Source organism: Marmota marmota, unplaced genomic scaffold, assembly GCF_001458135.2.
Source record: "Marmota marmota marmota unplaced genomic scaffold, marMar, whole genome shotgun sequence".
In the NCBI taxonomy this organism is placed as follows: Eukaryota; Metazoa; Chordata; class Mammalia; order Rodentia; family Sciuridae; genus Marmota; species Marmota marmota.
In genome coordinates, this window is record NW_025999977.1 from 32,083,864 (window position 1) to 32,100,515 (window position 16,652).

At 41.9% G+C, this 16,652-nt stretch overlaps 1 protein-coding gene across 2 annotated transcripts in view; it reads right to left on the reverse strand.

Moving 5' to 3' along the window:
- The window catches only part of Vit (vitrin), a 115,282-nt gene that overhangs the window by 24,756 nt on the left and 73,874 nt on the right, over positions 1-16,652 (reverse strand). The window contains exons 8-11 of one of the 2 annotated variants that reach the window (XM_048804558.1): positions 12,912-12,977; positions 8,132-8,176; positions 6,590-6,652; positions 2,138-2,285 (exon numbers count right to left, since the gene is read on the reverse strand). In XM_048804558.1, coding sequence (XP_048660515.1) covers positions 2,138-2,285; positions 6,590-6,652; positions 8,132-8,176; positions 12,912-12,977 — 322 coding nt within the window. The remainder of the gene's footprint in view (positions 1-2,137; positions 2,286-6,589; positions 6,653-8,131; positions 8,177-12,911; positions 12,978-16,652) is intronic. The other variant, XM_048804559.1, reaches the window with a different exon arrangement.

Consider the following 16,652-nt stretch of genomic DNA (forward strand, 5'->3'; position numbering starts at 1 on the left):
GAGGTGGGGAGGGGGGAGGGTGGAGGATGGGAAAGGCAGCGGAGCACAACAGACACTAGTATGGCAATATGTAAATCAATGGATGTGTAACTGATGTGATTCTGCAATCTGTGTATGGGGTGAAGGTGGGAGTTCATAACCCACTTGAAATCAAAAGTGTGGAATATGATATGTCAAAGAAATTTGTAATGTTTTGAACAACCCACAATAAAAAATTAAAAATTAAAAAAAAAAAAAAAAAGAGAGCAAGGGCAAGAGTAAGGGGGGACCCAACAAACTTGCTTCTGTAACAACCCCACCCTTTTGATAATTAATTGGTTCTGTGGATAATGCATTAATCCATTCCTATTCACCTCTTAAAAGTCACACCTCCTAGTGCTGCTGCATTGGGGATTAAGTTTCCCACACATGAACTGGGGGCACATTCAAATCACAGCAGGGGAGAAGGAAACGTCTGGTTTTCCTTCTCTGCCATGTTTGCTCTTTAATTCACATTCTCATTTGCACACAACATTCTCCTTATGCTATTTTTCTTTTCCTTGACATATTCAGCACCTTATTTTCATACCATACTATAAATCTTGCGATATACAAGCTTTTAAAGCAACAATTTTTAATGCAAGATAACACATGAAGCTTTGAACCTCCCAAGAAGAATTGACTAGGGACATCTGTCGTTAAAATACTTACATTATCTCCCTATGGAAAAGCCTGATATCTATTTTCTATCTTAAAACGTAATACTGGGATGAAAATAGTTTGGCATTTTGAAAACAAGAAAACAACATCAACAACAAAAATACCCTTCCCCCAAACCCTTCTTTTCTTATTTCAAGTCAAGAGCCTCAAGATAGATCATTTGACATCAAGAGGTAGCATTTGCAGCAATTAGTTATTTTTAGATAATTGACTACATATTAATGCCAGTTAACTAATTTTTCCTGATAGGAACAGAAGATAGAACTAAATGTGCTATTGAAATTTAATTCTAAAAATATAAACCTTGTAGTTTTTCTTTTAAAGCACTTTTGTTTATTTTTCTTGATAGCCTGAAAATAAATATCCTAATGTCTTTGATACACATCTTCATTTAAAATGTTTTCCAGAAACCTCTGAAAGGTCTGGGGTCCCTTTGGGTGCTGTGAGGTATGGAAGCTTTTACTTTTGAGGCCTGAAGAAGCTGTGGCTAGAGCTTTGGGGCAAGAAGCATCAAAGCCTTTGTTAGTTTCCACTTCCAAGGGCTAAACTGCAGATCCGGGTGTGGGGGTGGGAGTAGGGGGAAGGTCACCATGTGGTGCCCAAAGGTCCTTTGTGGAAGGCATGATAATTATCTTGCTCTCAATAACTGCTCATCAAATGACTGCCTATTTGAAATGTGAATCTTGGATTGATGCATGTTCTCTCCCTTGATTGTTCATGATCTGTCAATATCTGTATATCTGTTTTAGGGTGAAACCTCTTCATATTTAAATTAAGGTTCATTTATTATCTTAAACAACAGAAAAGAAGGTTGAGTTTGGAATGATAATATGACTCCTTAATTTCTAAGTAAAATAATAAAGCAGATTGGGGACAGTCACCTCCATGATCAGTTGAGTGATGGGGCCATAGCTCTCCACTCTTGTCCTTCTCCATTGCCTGGTGAGCTTTTCTGGTATCAGTGCAGAGCCCCAGGGTGATATGGAGAAAAGAGAAAGTGCAACCAGAAGCACCTGCCCTCTAGGTCTTACCTACAGGTGGATAGACTGTAGCTCAGGGTGCAGCCTCTCAAACAAATTTCCAATTGTTAAGGTTAAAAGAAGACTTAACCTTCCTCATCTACAGAAGAACAGAGAGGCAAAGGCTAGCCAAAGGCCACATGAGTTTGTTAGAGGCTGAGACTTGTACTGAGCTCTCCTTTTCCAAATAAATATTCTATGAATCATGAATGCAAATGCTATTTACTCACAAACGTTTATTAGCTTCTCCTTCCCTTCAGGAAAGCTAAGATTTCTTAAATAGCATACCAAAGGCTTCTGTTTTTCATTTACACTTGCATTAGGGAAGAGGACAAATCTATGCTCTGACATGTTGGCACTGGTGACTTAAGCATGCAGCATCACTTGGCCTCTGGATTCAGAACATTCACTGCACTTACCCATACTGAACCACACCCATCAGAGGACCAGCAGGGCCAATGTCAAGGGCCTGGGCGATGTCAGCCAGGAATTGCTTCTGGATTTGGAATCGACGTTTGCCAATGCCGGAGCTCCCATCAATTAAAAATGACAAGTCTACTTTGCAGTCTGAGGAATGAAAAAAGACTCTATTATTCTGGTTCTCTCCCATTGTATCTACCTGGGGTTTGTGTTCCTTTCTTTCTCTGCTAGCCCATGGGATTTCAAGGAGAAGAGAGTGGAAAAGAGGTAGTGGTGCAGATGTACTCATTTCTCTATCTCCTGACAATTGCCCTGAACACCAGGTCCTGGATACATGTGCTCACACTTGTTTCCATAACTGTTTTAGAACTCTCTGGATCAGATAGTGATACCCCTATCTAGCTTGGGAAAACCCTCAGAGTGGATTCCCAGGCTCAGATCATAGAAATGCAGGCTCTCAGACATGGGAATTCACCAAAACTGAGTCTGAAAAACTTGTGGCCTTTTACTTTCATCTTAACTTTTTTGAAATATGTGTCAGGTCTTTATAAAAGTGTGAAAGAACCCGAAGCCCAGTGCTAAGCAGACAGTAGGAACTGCAGGATAAGAAGTAGATACTAACCTGCTTCCCCAGATGAAGTAACCAAAGGAATTATCCATATCTACCTATATGATATCAGCACTTGTTTATGATTATGTATTTTTTCCCCTTTAATTGTGAAAAGACGGGGGTAGTTGTCCTGGCTTAGGATTTCTGGACCTCTGCAGATACAGTGGTCCTTCCTTGTCTCTACATGGGGCATGTTTCAGGACCTCAAGAAGATGCCTGAAACCACAGATAGCACTGATACTTATATATACTGCATTTCCCCCTGTATGCACATACCTATGCTATGGTTAAATTTATAAATTAGGCACAGTAAGAAATTTGCAAGAATAAAACAGAAAAGCTATAACAATAGGCTGTGCTAAAATTTACTTTAGGGCAGGGGATATACCTCAGTTGGTAGAGTGCTTGCCTTACATGCATAAGGCCCTGAGTTCAATCCCCAGTACCAAACAAACAAAAACCTCATGGATTGCTTATTTCTGGAATTTTCCATTTAATATTTTGGGCCATGGTTGATTGTGGGTAGCTGAAATCATAGAAAGTGAAATGATGGGAACAGGGGGACACTACATAGATAAAAGTTATGATACAGGTAGAGGCAATGGTGGGGTTGTAAGCTATTTTCAACTTTTCTAATGCTAATAGGAATCAGTGAAAAGCCACACAGGATATCAGAAATTAGTGTGTTTTTTTTTTTAAACTCTCCATTATCATCTCAGTATGATAAAGTTGATTATTCAACACTGACCAGAGGTTCTTATTGGGAGCTGTATATCCCTATGATTTAAAAAAAATGAAGAATGAATTATTAAACAATTGCAGTTTGGGAGACAAAAATATTTCAAAACAGAGTTCCATATAAAGAAAAAAAAAAGAGAGAGAGAAAGGAATTTCTGGGCTGGAATATCCAAGAGAACATGGAGATTCATACTGTCCTTGTGGGTGGGGATCAGTCGCCCACGCAAGCCTGCATCTCCCTCAGATGTGCGTGATTGCCCATGTTCTGTACACCATATGCTGCTGTGGGACTGCAGTCTTCCCATCTCTACGAAGAGAGGCTCCATAAGCAGGTTTGTTATTATTTGAAATGGAAGCAGTAAGTGAACATGAGTTGAGTTTCAGGTAGGAGAATTGATGTGAATATCTATGGATGGGTGACACTGCAGTCTATGGATGAAAGAGGAAAGTTATATCTGAGAATGTGTTTTATTATCTTGCAGTGACTGCATGACAGCCAAACCTAGAGATGATTTTGAGAAGGAGGAGATGACAGGGACCTCTCTGGGTCTGTCTGCCTCTGTTCCATCTGGAAGCAGGGCACTGGTCTGTGCCCTGGCTCATCTGCAGATCTCAAAACTTTCCTCTCTGGTCTGCCTGCACTGGATGTTCAAGGCCTATCAATACTTCTGATCAGCTGGCTTCCCCTGTCCTCTGCTGCCCCTCAAACTGCCTATATCCAAACATGATCTTTGAGATGAAGATTAGAAGAAGTAAATAAAGTCAGATGTAGAATTTAAAGATATCACTAAATCCTGGGATAAAGTGAAGTAGTACTGCTGTGCAGCTTCTCATCTGTTTTTTCCTCTAACAGGGCCAACTCACTTTCCTAGGTAAACCTTGCAATGTAAATTATTGCCAGAAGGTGGCAGTGGTGTTCTTCAGGGCTTGCCGCCCACCAACACGGAGGGTTGGTTAGAAATGTGGACCTTCGGACACTCCATTCAAATCTACAGAATCAGATCTGCATTTTAATAAGATCCCTAAGTGATTCATGGACACAGTAAAGTTTGAGAACACTCCTCAACAGGGATTTTTCTTCCAATGTCAGCAGATTAGTTCGATATGCCTTTTAAAATAACTTAAAACAACAGTGAGAATAAGGGCTAAAGGGGAATTTCTTCCATTTATTTTAAAAGAAGAAAGTACATGATAATTTTCCCTTCTTATTTTTTTAACATCTTGAGCTATGTACAGGATGACACAGTCATTTCATAGTTAGGTGTTACGGAAGTGTCATATTTCTCTATTTGCTTAGTTCTCTACTTCCCTGGCCTGAGGGTGGATACAGAGTTGATGCTTGGGAAAGGTTGCTCCCCTTTTCCAAGATGTTTTAATGACAATGGTTCCAACTTCTGGCAAATGCTGGTTAAGACCTGCTGGCTTTCTCATATTGACATGAAACCATGCTGATCTGAAGATGACTGATGGGTAGAACTGGGCTGTGGAATGTTCAGAGTGAATGATTTTTTATGATCACAGAGAACAGAGTTTGGAGGACAAGAAAGAAAAGGTAAAATATAATGTCTACAGGAATCAATAATTTTTAAAAATTGTTTGGTCCAATTCTGCATGGTACAATTCCATAGATTAATGCTTTGTATTGTCCAATATATCAGGCCAGAGTTTCTTAACCCTGGATACATATCAGAGTCGTGTATGTATCAGAGTTGCTTATGCTGTTTCTGTAAATGATGATGCCTGGACTCACTCTGGGTAGTGCTTCTCAAGTCTTAATGTGCAAAGAGATCACTTGCAGGTATCACTTGTAGAATCAGTAGGTCTGGGGTGGAGTCTCAGATTATACACTTGTTATAAGCTCCTGAGAGATGCCAATGATGCTGGTCCCCAGACTCCACATGGAGTAGCAAGGTATATGGAGAGTTTGACATAGTAGGTGAGGCTTTAGAAAGCAGGATCTCTAATTTTAAAAATGTTTTCAGGTGGTTCTCACATGCAGCAGAACAGATTCACAGGCCACTGGTGGCTGACTGGTAGAGATTTTCTAGAGGAATCTGCAAGTGCTTTCTTTTGGTAACTTTCAAGATATTACACCTTTCCGGTTTTCTTCTCTTTCTCTGGTCCCTCCTTCCTGGTATTTTCCAGTGTCTTCTCCACCTAATGCAGTTCTTCAAGTTCAAATCCTCTATTTCTTCCTTATCTCCCTTGGTCACATTTTCTGTTTTGAACCATATTTCTTTATCTTCCAACTCTAAATTTCTTTTGTTTATTCTCATGCATCTTAATAACTATTAAACATTCATGATGATGATGATGAGGAGGAGTAGGTGGAGGATTATCCTTTGAGAAAAAAGGTCAGAGTACTAAGTGGTAACCTGAGTTCCTTAGCTCTTGTGAAAGCAGTTTGGTGTGTGTGTAGCTGTTCAACTTGGTGTGTCCATGAGAACATGATCACCAGAGGATCTTACCCAGTTGCCATCTTGCTCTAACCCCAACTCTAAATATTTGACTGGGCTGTTCTAGTCAAATATTGGATCTGAGTAATCATCTCTTAGGCTGAGTGCCTCATAGACAATCAGAGGAGAGACAAATGATCTCCCAGCTTCCAAACACGCTCCATCCTGTGTTCCTCATTGCAATGCCATTTACCTAGTTATTCAGATCATTTTTAACTGTTCCCTCTCTCGTATTTCCACCCCAACCCTATAGATTCTTCCTTTTCTACATCTCTTGAATCTGCCCATTTCTCACCATCACGACTCCCAATTCCAAGCCAGCCGCCATCACCTCCATGATACCACAGCTCCTGCTGATCTGCCTGTCCATTCCGCTCATTCATCCTTGTCTCCCCAATTCCTTGTTATTCTTCACCTTGTGGCCATAGCAATATTTAAAAAACTGGATCCTCTCCCCCTCGTGCACACAGTTGTTTAAATCTTTCAAAAGTTTCCTTTTCTTCTTAGAACAAAGTGACAGAAGAGAGGAGATAAATAGATCCATGGTAGGAGAAAGGCAAGTTTGGGTGGGAGTGAGTAGGTAGAGAAGAGAGAGAACAGATCAAATGTCAAAACTGTCATGGGTTGCTAGTTGTCAATTAACTTACTTGGATCTCCCTGGGATACTGGCTCCGAAGACTGTGTGCTTAATTCTTCTTTTGGAATAAATCCTGGAAAGAACAGTAAAACTTTTGGTGACTTACCAGCACAGGAAACATCTGGCCTGATGCCAGAGACAGGGACAGAATGGATATTCATGCCCAGCTCAGGAGCTTGGCTGATAGCTAACTCTTCTCTACACTACCTCCCCCCCCCCATTCTGAGAAAAATAAGAGTAAATTAATATTTACCAACAGCCTACTAAAGATAGTACTCTGTTGGGGGCTGGGGCAGAGGATTGAAATCAGGAGACTTGAGATCTACTCTTATTTTAACTTATTCTATTTGAGTCTTAGTTTCCTTATCTGAAAGCATTAAGCACTTTGCAAGTACAAATGATCCCTCTGTAAAATTCTGAACATCTTGAGGTCAGGAAATGTGTCTGGCTTATACAAACCATCACATGTAGGTCTTCCATCAACATGTAGTGATTGAGGCAAAAAACAGAGATGAGTAAGACACATGAGGGCAATCTAAAGGTGGTTGGATATAGACTAGAGGGGAAGAGCTCAGAAAAAATCAACTCAAATAAGAGGGTGCAGGATGCATCCTCTCCACCCAAAAGTTTGGAGGTACAGACACAAACAAATTCTTGCTTGGAGAGGCTGCATGTAAGGTGAGTTTCACTCTGGCAGAGGTGGGGGTGGTTCTTTAGAGCCATTTACTTGGAGCCAAATTCACAAGTATACCATTCAAGGAAATAAAGGCAATAAATGGGAATTCTCTCAAGCTTGGTGAGACCAATGAGTTTCCCAGGCAGAGCAAATGCACAGCATCAGAAGTGGGTCTCCCTGTTTCCAGGATGCCTGGAAGCCCCGTGAGGAGGGTGCTGGTCTCTGCCCTTGCTCTTAGCTGCAGTGTGCTTTCTCCTGGCTCGTTATTTTTTCCAGTTTGTGAAGCACATGATTTCATCTTCCCATTAAAGGTCAGCTAGCTCACCCTACGTCTTCACATCATTTAAAATTTTCTCCTTGGGTGTTTAACAGCATCTCTCTGCCAGAAAAAAAATCTCTCGGGGAAACACCCCAAGGCTCTACTTGGTAGGGAGGGGGAGAAAAACAAGTTCAGGGATCGAGTCCTCTCCACTTGATTCTATCAGTAACATCTTCCAAGAGAGCTGGAAGGCTCTGTTTGTGGGAGTTTCAAACATTCAGTGCAGTAAACAACAACACCCACTCAGGTGAGGGGAAAACCTGACAAGGTGTGATGGGAGGGAATGAGGGTCTGAATGCATTTTGGAGTGGGGAACCAATTCCCTTCTGGCTTTTTGTCTACGTATTTCCTTTCTTTTCTTAGCCCCTTACTCCAGGCCTTCCTAGTTGAGGTTTTAGTGTCCTCCACAGGACCTCAATGTCCCAGGTGGAGGCCATTACAAAGGCTGCCTTGGATCAATGGGCTTCTCCTGCCACCAGCTGGATTCCTAGACCCTCCATGTTCTGTAATCCTGTGTCTCCATACAGCCATGCAGAGAGGTTGGTCTGTAGAATTACCTGCATCTAAAAGGACTGGTCCAGGCTTCCATAAGTCCATTTCTCCTGATTTTCAAAATTAAAAAGAAACAAACTTGTTATTCAAACCAACCCAGCAAAAACACTCAAGTGAACGGCCGGGATGATGTTCCCCAATTTTGGCAGAAAGATGAGTGAAGGAGCGTGGCATCAGAATTTTTGATGAAGCAACCTGAAATGTGTGATTATCTCATCTCAAGCTCTGGAAGCCAAAGGCATAAACATCACCATCTCTTTCTTTTCTTTCGTTGGACACCAAGAATAATGGAACAGAAATCCTAGGATTCTAAAGGACCTTAGAAGCTCATCTAGTCCAAAGCACCCTCTCAGCCTGCTCCTACAACATCCCTGTCAAGTAACTGGCTGGTTGGTGCTTTAATATCTCCAGAGACAGGAAACTCATGATATAGCCAATAAAAGTAGGATTATGTTTATTCTTTCTTGGATTATTGAGACTGTGAGAAAAAATTTCAATGTAGCAATCTGAAACCTTTTGACTTGAATCTTTTTCCATCTATCAATTCATCCATCCACCCCACCCCATACTTAGTAAGCACTCAGTATGTGCTTAATATTTTAAGTACATCTGTCCCACCTGTTTGAATTCTCTTCCTTAGAACTACACAGAGCTAATCAGGCCCTTCAGGGAGCAGGCAGTTAGTTCACTTGTTTTTTTGAGTTTCAGCTCCTTACTTGTGTGCCTTAAGCGGAATAAAGCAACTTGGCACCTGGATTCTACATGGGACAAGATGTTCACTGTCTTTCACCACCATCTGCTGATGACGCAGAAAGGGTAGAGGGGAGGGGGCGATTCTTACCAAATAACCCTTGATCCATTTGGGGGGATTGTTGTTGAGAGAGGCTCAGAGGCAACACAAACATGTCAGGGAACCTCATAAGAACACAAAGATTGCTGTTCCCCGGCCCCAGCTCTGTCTCTTTTCCTCTATTAGAAGGCTGAGCCGCATGATCAAGTGCTTCATTTCTTAAAGCCTATTTACTTTCCATCTGGCTGAAGTCATTAACACACTCAAAAGAAGAAATCTTTTTTCAGTATGTGATTAAGATGCCGGGCAATTCTGAAGGGCAATTTGTTTTGCACATTCTAGTTTCATGGTGAGACCTGTTTAACTGGACTCAGTCATTACCCAGGTGTGTGGCCTTGAGCAAGTCATGTACCTTCTGTTGTGGACCTTAATTTCTTAGTAAATAACATTAGCAGGGTGGATGAGATGGACTCCACGTTCAAAATATTTATGATTTAAACACTCTTGCTTCTTTAGCTTTATTACTCTATTGCCACCTACTGGTGAAGAGATACACTGCTCTTTTCCTAAAAATTGGTGCTGTTAGCCTCTGTCTTTTCTCAAGCCCCCTTTCTTTAAATGTCATGAAGATTAGAATTTATAATTCTGGGTGCTCTAATATTTTATCAGGAGGTAAAAAAAAACCCTGACATCAGGGATTTCCAAGTCTCCTACTTCTTCTGGAAAACTGTCTTTCCATTAATGCTACTTTTGTCTTGTTTGGGACAAGTTTGAACCAAATCACCTTCATCTAAAAGCTGAGGGCTAAAAAATATTTGGACAGCTGAGACTTGGTGATTTTTGGGCTTGGTAGTAATAACAAGTAAATTTGTGGGAATATTTGAGTTCTGGCATCAAGGAGGAACAGGGTGGTATGGGAAAAGAGAAGTCAGAAGACCCTTCCAGGGTCTGCCAGTCCCAGGCTGGGCCTGGTTCACCCCACCTCTACAGTTCACCTATGATTTTCTTCTGAGGTCATAAAGACCCGTCCTTTCCTACTTCCCATGGAGGAGACTCAGAGGACATCAATGAGCATAAAATCACTCTAAAAAGTATAAAAGTATAAGTCCCTCTTTAAAAAAAAAAAAAGAAAGAAAAAGAAAAAAGAAAACCCAGGGAATTATTTTTGTGACAATCCTCACTTGGCCATACCATGACATATTCAAATCTAAGAAAAGTGTTGATTCTGAGCAATTTCCATGGTAAAAATGCAGAAACCACTAACATTTATCCAGAGCTTGCTCGGTGGGAGGCACACACACTGAATAAGTGTTAGATCACGATGACCCTGTGAGTTAGGTACAACTAAGATCCCTGTCTTATTGGAGAGGACACTGATGCTCAGGGAAAGGCAGAGCTGAGGAGTGAGCAGCTGAGGGCTTGCATTTAACCACCACCTGTTAATCACAGATGAGGAGGAGTCATTGGCTTCAGCATCTCGGGGTACTCGGTTAGACCACTAAAGAGCTAGGCCTGCCACAGCCACTTGTAGCTCCCACTAAGGTGATTAAGTCTTCAAAAGGGCCTGGAACCAACCCTGGTCCTCAGAACCTAGCAATGAACTTTGTACTGGTTTTAGTTCCTTCTGTTCCCCTGCACATCTGGAAGTCACCAGAACAGGACCCAAGTGGGAGTTACAACATATGGCCCCTTAGGGCTTTTATGAGACAAGCCCTGGTGGCCCTTCAGCTTCCACATTCTTCCCCACTGGGTCCCCTGGGGTATGGTTTTTATTATTATTATTATTATTATTATTTTGTACTAAGGATTGAACTGAGGGGTGCTCAAGCACCAGGCCACATTAGCCCTTTTTGATTTTGACACAGGATCTCACTAAGTTGCTAGGTTGCTGAAGCTAGCTTTGACCTTCCTTCCTCTGCCTCCCAAGTCACTGGGATTACAAGCACACAGCACTGTTCCCAGCTAGGGTACAGTTTGAGAAGAAGGTAGAAATCTGAAAGACAGGAGGCTTCTTGAGGTAGAGGACCTTCAGGCCTTTCTTCCCTCCCCTGGCTTCATGTCCTGAGGTCTGCACCTTTCCCTTGAAAAATTTCCTCTCACTGCACTGAAATGGGAAGCATGAGAGAGCAGAGCCCTACAGCTGTGCCCAAGACATTGCCATACCAGCAACCCATTGCATAGGGACTTTCAGAGAAGACTGGGGACAGTCTGAGGTTCTGGATCAAGCCCTTATAAAAGCAAAGCATCAATAGTCCTTGGTTTTTAAGGAATTACTCTCTAAGACTCAGTGTGGGATGTTTATTTGGGACCTGGTAACCTTTTCTCATGGAAGCAACATTAATTCCATGGTTAGGTTTCCAGGCCAGTGCAGGGTATCACGTGTGATAGTCCAACTTGAGTTCACAAAATCAATTGTACGAAGATGAGTTTGGGGTCATCTGCTTCTAAAGAAGAAGACAGAAAATCCTAAGGACTTTATTAATTGCATGCTCAGAAAAAGATAAGCCAAGGCTGAGACAGAGCTCCCCCCAAGTGGATCCTGAGATATTTTAGGGGGAGAGCAGTTCTTTGGCACACAAACATTGTACTCTGCTCTGGGTGCCCTGTTTCACGAATCATTTGCAGGCTACAGCATAGTTAAAGCATGTTCTGCCAAGTCATGTAAGGGCCTGTTGGAGGGAATGGAGAAATTTATTCTGGAAAAGATGAGACATAAAGGAAGACATAAAGTCTAGTTTTATGTATTTGAAAGGCTCTCAAATTTGAGAGATTCTCAGTTTCAGTCTCTCTGTGCTCTTAGAAATTATTGAAGATCCCCCTTTTTTTTTTGAGGGCTATATGTATTGATTTTTATTATTTAGAAATTAAAACTGTGACTTCTCTCATTTGAAATAAAGTATCGACTAACAATGTATTTAACTATTAATTCATTAAAAATAACCTTTTACATTTTATCATAAATCTCATTTTTTTATGGAAAAAAGAGGCTGTTTTCCAAAACAGAAGCATTCAATGAAATGAATGGCTAATTTCTTCAATGTATGTCATAATAGAAGACAGCTGGAATCTGATATCAACATCTGCAATCTGTCGTGATATACTGTTGTTGTTGAAGTATATGAAGGAGATCTGTCCTCATGCAGATGTAGTCAAAAGGAGGACCCCACAGAATCCCTGAAAGCAGGGTCCTTGTAGCACAGTCTGAGAACCACTGGTTTAGACAAATTAGGAACGATGGACTAATTAGTTAAGAATAAGGGTTTTCATGACTAGTTTAAGTCTGAGCACCTTCCTGCTAGGAGAGTTCTCCAAGGCAAGGACACTCTTGGAATTCACAGGAGAGTCTGAGATGCTCAGAGAAAATATGTAGGGATGATGGTGAGGAGGGGAGGAACATGGGAAATGGGAAGGACTGGAGGAGGGTAAAAAGGGAACTAAGAACCTCGAGTGGGTCAAGGAGACTGAGTGTAATTACTGGGAGCATGATGAGGATTGGAGAAGAAGCAGACTCAGGTGAAACAGAGCGAGGATGAGGAAACTGGAAAAAAGGGAGTGGAGTCAAGTACGTTTGGCAGAATACAGCCTTGAAACAACCTAAAGGTTGTGAGTTAGAAATGGGAGATGGAGGTTGTGTTTGTGGCCACCAACTTCGCAGACTGATTCACGTGGTGTGTCTGCATATTTGTGTTTTATTCCAGAGCCCAGCCTGGGGATGTGCCAGGGAGTACAGAGGCTGCTTAGGTGGGGAACCTGGTAAGGGGACATAAGACAATAAGAGACCTTGGGCATCTGGGTTGGTAGAGATGTTCTGTATGATGCGCCGAGAACAGACAAAGCAGACATTTTTTTCAAGGAAAATAACTTGGCATGTCCCCAAACTCTGGCGACCTGGAGTTGAGCTGCAGATGCCAAGAATGGGTGTGGGAGATCCATATGTGCAAATACTGCAGAGCAAGTTTCTAGAGTGGGGGGATGGTAGGCAGTGGTTGGCTTACCGAGGCCGACATCTGCTCCCATGGGTTCCTGGAAGGCAGCTCCAGGAGAATCCTGTTTTTGGGTACCTGAGGGGATTGACACAAGGTCAGCTGTTTTTTACATGCAGCCAGCAACTGCTTTCTTCCCTTACTTTGCTCCCTAATGACAGTGACCCTAGTTCAGATTTTCTTTGCAATCTGCTGAATGCTCTGTGGTAGGCTCACTTTTGGTTGTTGCAGAGGAAGCAGAAATCCTGGTCAAGGAAACAAGAGAAGAAAATACCCTGGCTTGGTCTTCCAAACTGTCCCATGGGCCTGTTGAGGTCTCAGATGGTCTTGGAGTTCTTGCCCTGGCCAGTGTTCTGATTCCTAAGCCTGTTTAAGCACACCATTGTGAAGTCCATGAATGTTGCTAGCCCTTACCAGGGAACCCAGGGAGCCCCTGTTCACATTTTATATATATATATATATAAAAAAAAAAAAAAAAAAACAGAGCCTACGATTTCTAGGACTCTTTTACCATGTGGAGAGCAGATGACTATCCCCAGAGGAAGAAGACTGAACTCTTCTCTATTGTAGGCCTGGATCCTGATCCTACCGCCCTGTGACCTCAGTGCCTAGCACAGGTCCTGAGCAGAGTCTGTGATCCTGCTGTTTCCTTTCTGAATCTGTGCAGTCCTCTCCAGTGTTGCAAGGAAGAGAATTTGCTGCATTTCCAGTTCTAGGGTCAAACCACTGAAGAACTCCCAGAAGCAAAGAGAAGTTAGCCTAGGTGTCACAATTCAGAGGGAAATTCCTGAAGTAGAGAGAATGTGTTTCTATCCCTTTATTCGCTCCCCGCTCCCAGCATTGAATCCAGGGCCTTGCATGTCCCAGGCAAATGCTGTACCACTGAGTTACACCCCCAGCCCCATCTATCCCTGTATTAGAGAAGTACCCAAGCACAACTGGCTCTGCGCTTGCCTTACCATTTTAACAGAGTTCCTCAAGCATAAAGCCCATAAAGTATCCCTTTTCAGGTTTTGTAAGAGCCTGGTTAGGGATCCTTAGGGTTTTCTAAAATACCCTGCATGAAATCACCTCAAGGGAAGGAGACTGGGGAAAGGCCTTGTTTATTTAACAACGTCCTCACTTTCCCTACAATATCTTCTAGTGGGCCATTTGGTTCAATACTCTGTCCCACTCTAAATGAAAAGGCAAGGATTTGGAAATGAAGAACCCCCCTGTAAAGAAGCAGCTAGAAAGACAGCTCAGGTTCCTACCTGGCTTTGCCCCATGACTGTTTTGTCTGCATGTGTGTGTGTGTGTGTGTGAGGGGGGGGGGGAGCGGTTGGCCAGAGATCTGTAATCACATTGGACTGGTCAGAGCATGAATTTTAATCTAACTGTTCTCATTCTTTCCATGAGCCAGCCTAGCAAGACATTGCAAGGTAGGAACCAAGGAAAAGCCTTGTCCTTGGGCTCCTTGGGCGGTCTGAACCTGCCCTGCAGGAGACATTGAAATGGGGGAAAAAAAAAAAGAAGAAGAAAATGGATTTAGCTCAAAACACTGACTGGAAATTCCAGGTACTAATAACCCTTGTATTTTACACTTGTCAAAGTAAGTTTCTTTTACTAAAGTGCCATATTTATTTATCCTTTATTCTTAAAATAATTCTCGACTGTGCCACTTGTGGGGAGGTTAAAGTAATCCTTCAATAGAAATGTCACTTAACATTTAGCAATTTGCCTAAACTGCATTAACATGGTATTGATGCAAATAGCATTAGCTTTCAGTCATTTTTAGAGGTACACAATGGTTATCCTTAATTACTCCATGAGAGAATCAAATATACTTCAGCACTCATTATTTATTGGGCAGTTTCTCTGAAGCAAGATTTTAAAAGGGAGTAGGGAGATGAAGGATTCTATAAAGAGAAATGCAAAGCCCCTGTTGTGGAAAAGGAGGCCACGTAAGAGCCCGCAGAGGGAAACAACCATGTTTTATAGACAGAAAGATAGAAGGGGTCAGGGAAAAATATCAATTTCTCTTAGAACTGGATCTATCCACAGTCAAAAATTTGACTCTTTTTTTGTTTGTTTTTGTTCCAATGATTTGACATGAAGTCAAAGTAGTTTTGTTTTGTTTTCTAATCATAAAGATAAGATAGGCTTGTTGTAAAAAAATTATGTACTATGCATAGTAAGAAATCCTCTTTTATTCTCTCTCCAGCAGTTTCTGGCATACAATTTTGGTATGTAGAGTTTTTTTCTCTGCCTTCATTCTCACCTCCAACACACATTTACAAGAATGGGAGAGGGACCCCCATGTTGCCTTGTCTCCTGCTTCCTTGACTGAACATTCTGGATACAGCAGACTTTTCATGTCAGTATGCGCACATTTGCAGCAACATTTTCACAGCTGTGTGGTAACTTTAACCGAGCTTCTAATGATGGATAATTAAATCATCTCCATTTATTTTTCTATTATGAACAACATCTGTGTCCATGATTCTTTTCACCCTTGGCTAATAATTACCTTAGGATATCATATTTTTGGAAGTGTGACTACGGGGTCATTTCTCCACACTCTGCAGCAAGCTGTGGATTATCAGTTTGTAGTGCAAATTGAGGGAAGAGTGGCATTTTGCTATTTAATTTGCACTCATTTGGTTCTTAGTGAAGGTTGAACATCTTTTAAAAAATATATTTAGGAGCCATTTGCAGTTCTACTGAAGTTTGCCTGGCCATGACCTTTCCCCATTTTTCTTTTGAAATGCTTATTTTTGTTTTTTTTCCCCCCCCTTACTTTTGAAAGACTGGATTTTAAGAAAAACTTTCTCCAGACACTTTGGGGAAAATAAATTTCACAGGTGAGAGAAATGTCGGTGAGAAGGGAAATAGTATGTGGAAGGACTAGGCTCTCCCTTTCCCAATTTCCTTGTTTGCTCTTCTTGGTTGCCCTTGTCCAGCGGGTGGAACAAAGGGTCATGCCATTGCAGTGCTTTGCCACTAGGCTGCACTCTTCCTCCCCTTTCTGGTATATTGGTGGTTGGGATAGACTGGTTAGATCAGCTGAGGCAACCTAGGCACGCAGGTCTTGAAATGGAAAAACAGTACTTAAAGGGCAGCCACTCCACCTTCTAAGCCTGTGAAGTGTTCACCTGACCCTACAGGGGGGCCTGGAGGGACTTTCTATATTTCCCAGAACTCTTTCCTAAGCATAACTTTGGATCTGCTTTTTAGGCTGCTCCCTCTGGCTCTGGGATGCAGCATGGTGGCTGTTTGGCTTCCAGGGATACCAGTTCCATCCTTGACCTCTCCCAGGAGGAACAGCCTCAGTTCTGCCCCTGTAAGAAGTCTCTGTCACCCTGGCTCTTGGCTCCCTTACTCTTTCTCTTTTGTTTGGTTTGCATATTCATGGGTCAGTGAAGTGGCTGCAATGTGTCCAGCCTCACCTTTAAATTTTTTAAAAATTGGTGCATTATAATTACACATAATAGTGGGATTCCCTGTGATGTACCTGTACATGCACAGAACATAATTTGGTTGGTTTCATTCCCTGATACCTCCTCTCCCCCTCTCTTCCTTCCTGCCCACGATCCCCTTCCTTTCCTCTGTTGCCTTCCTTCTATTTTCATGAGATGCCCCCAAGCCTTTTCACATTTTTCACTCTAGCTGCCACATACAAGAGAAAACATATGACCTTTGACTTTTTGAGTCTCAGTCTCACTTTTTCTTTTCTCTCTCTTTCTTTCTTTCTTTTTTTTTTTTTTTTTTTTT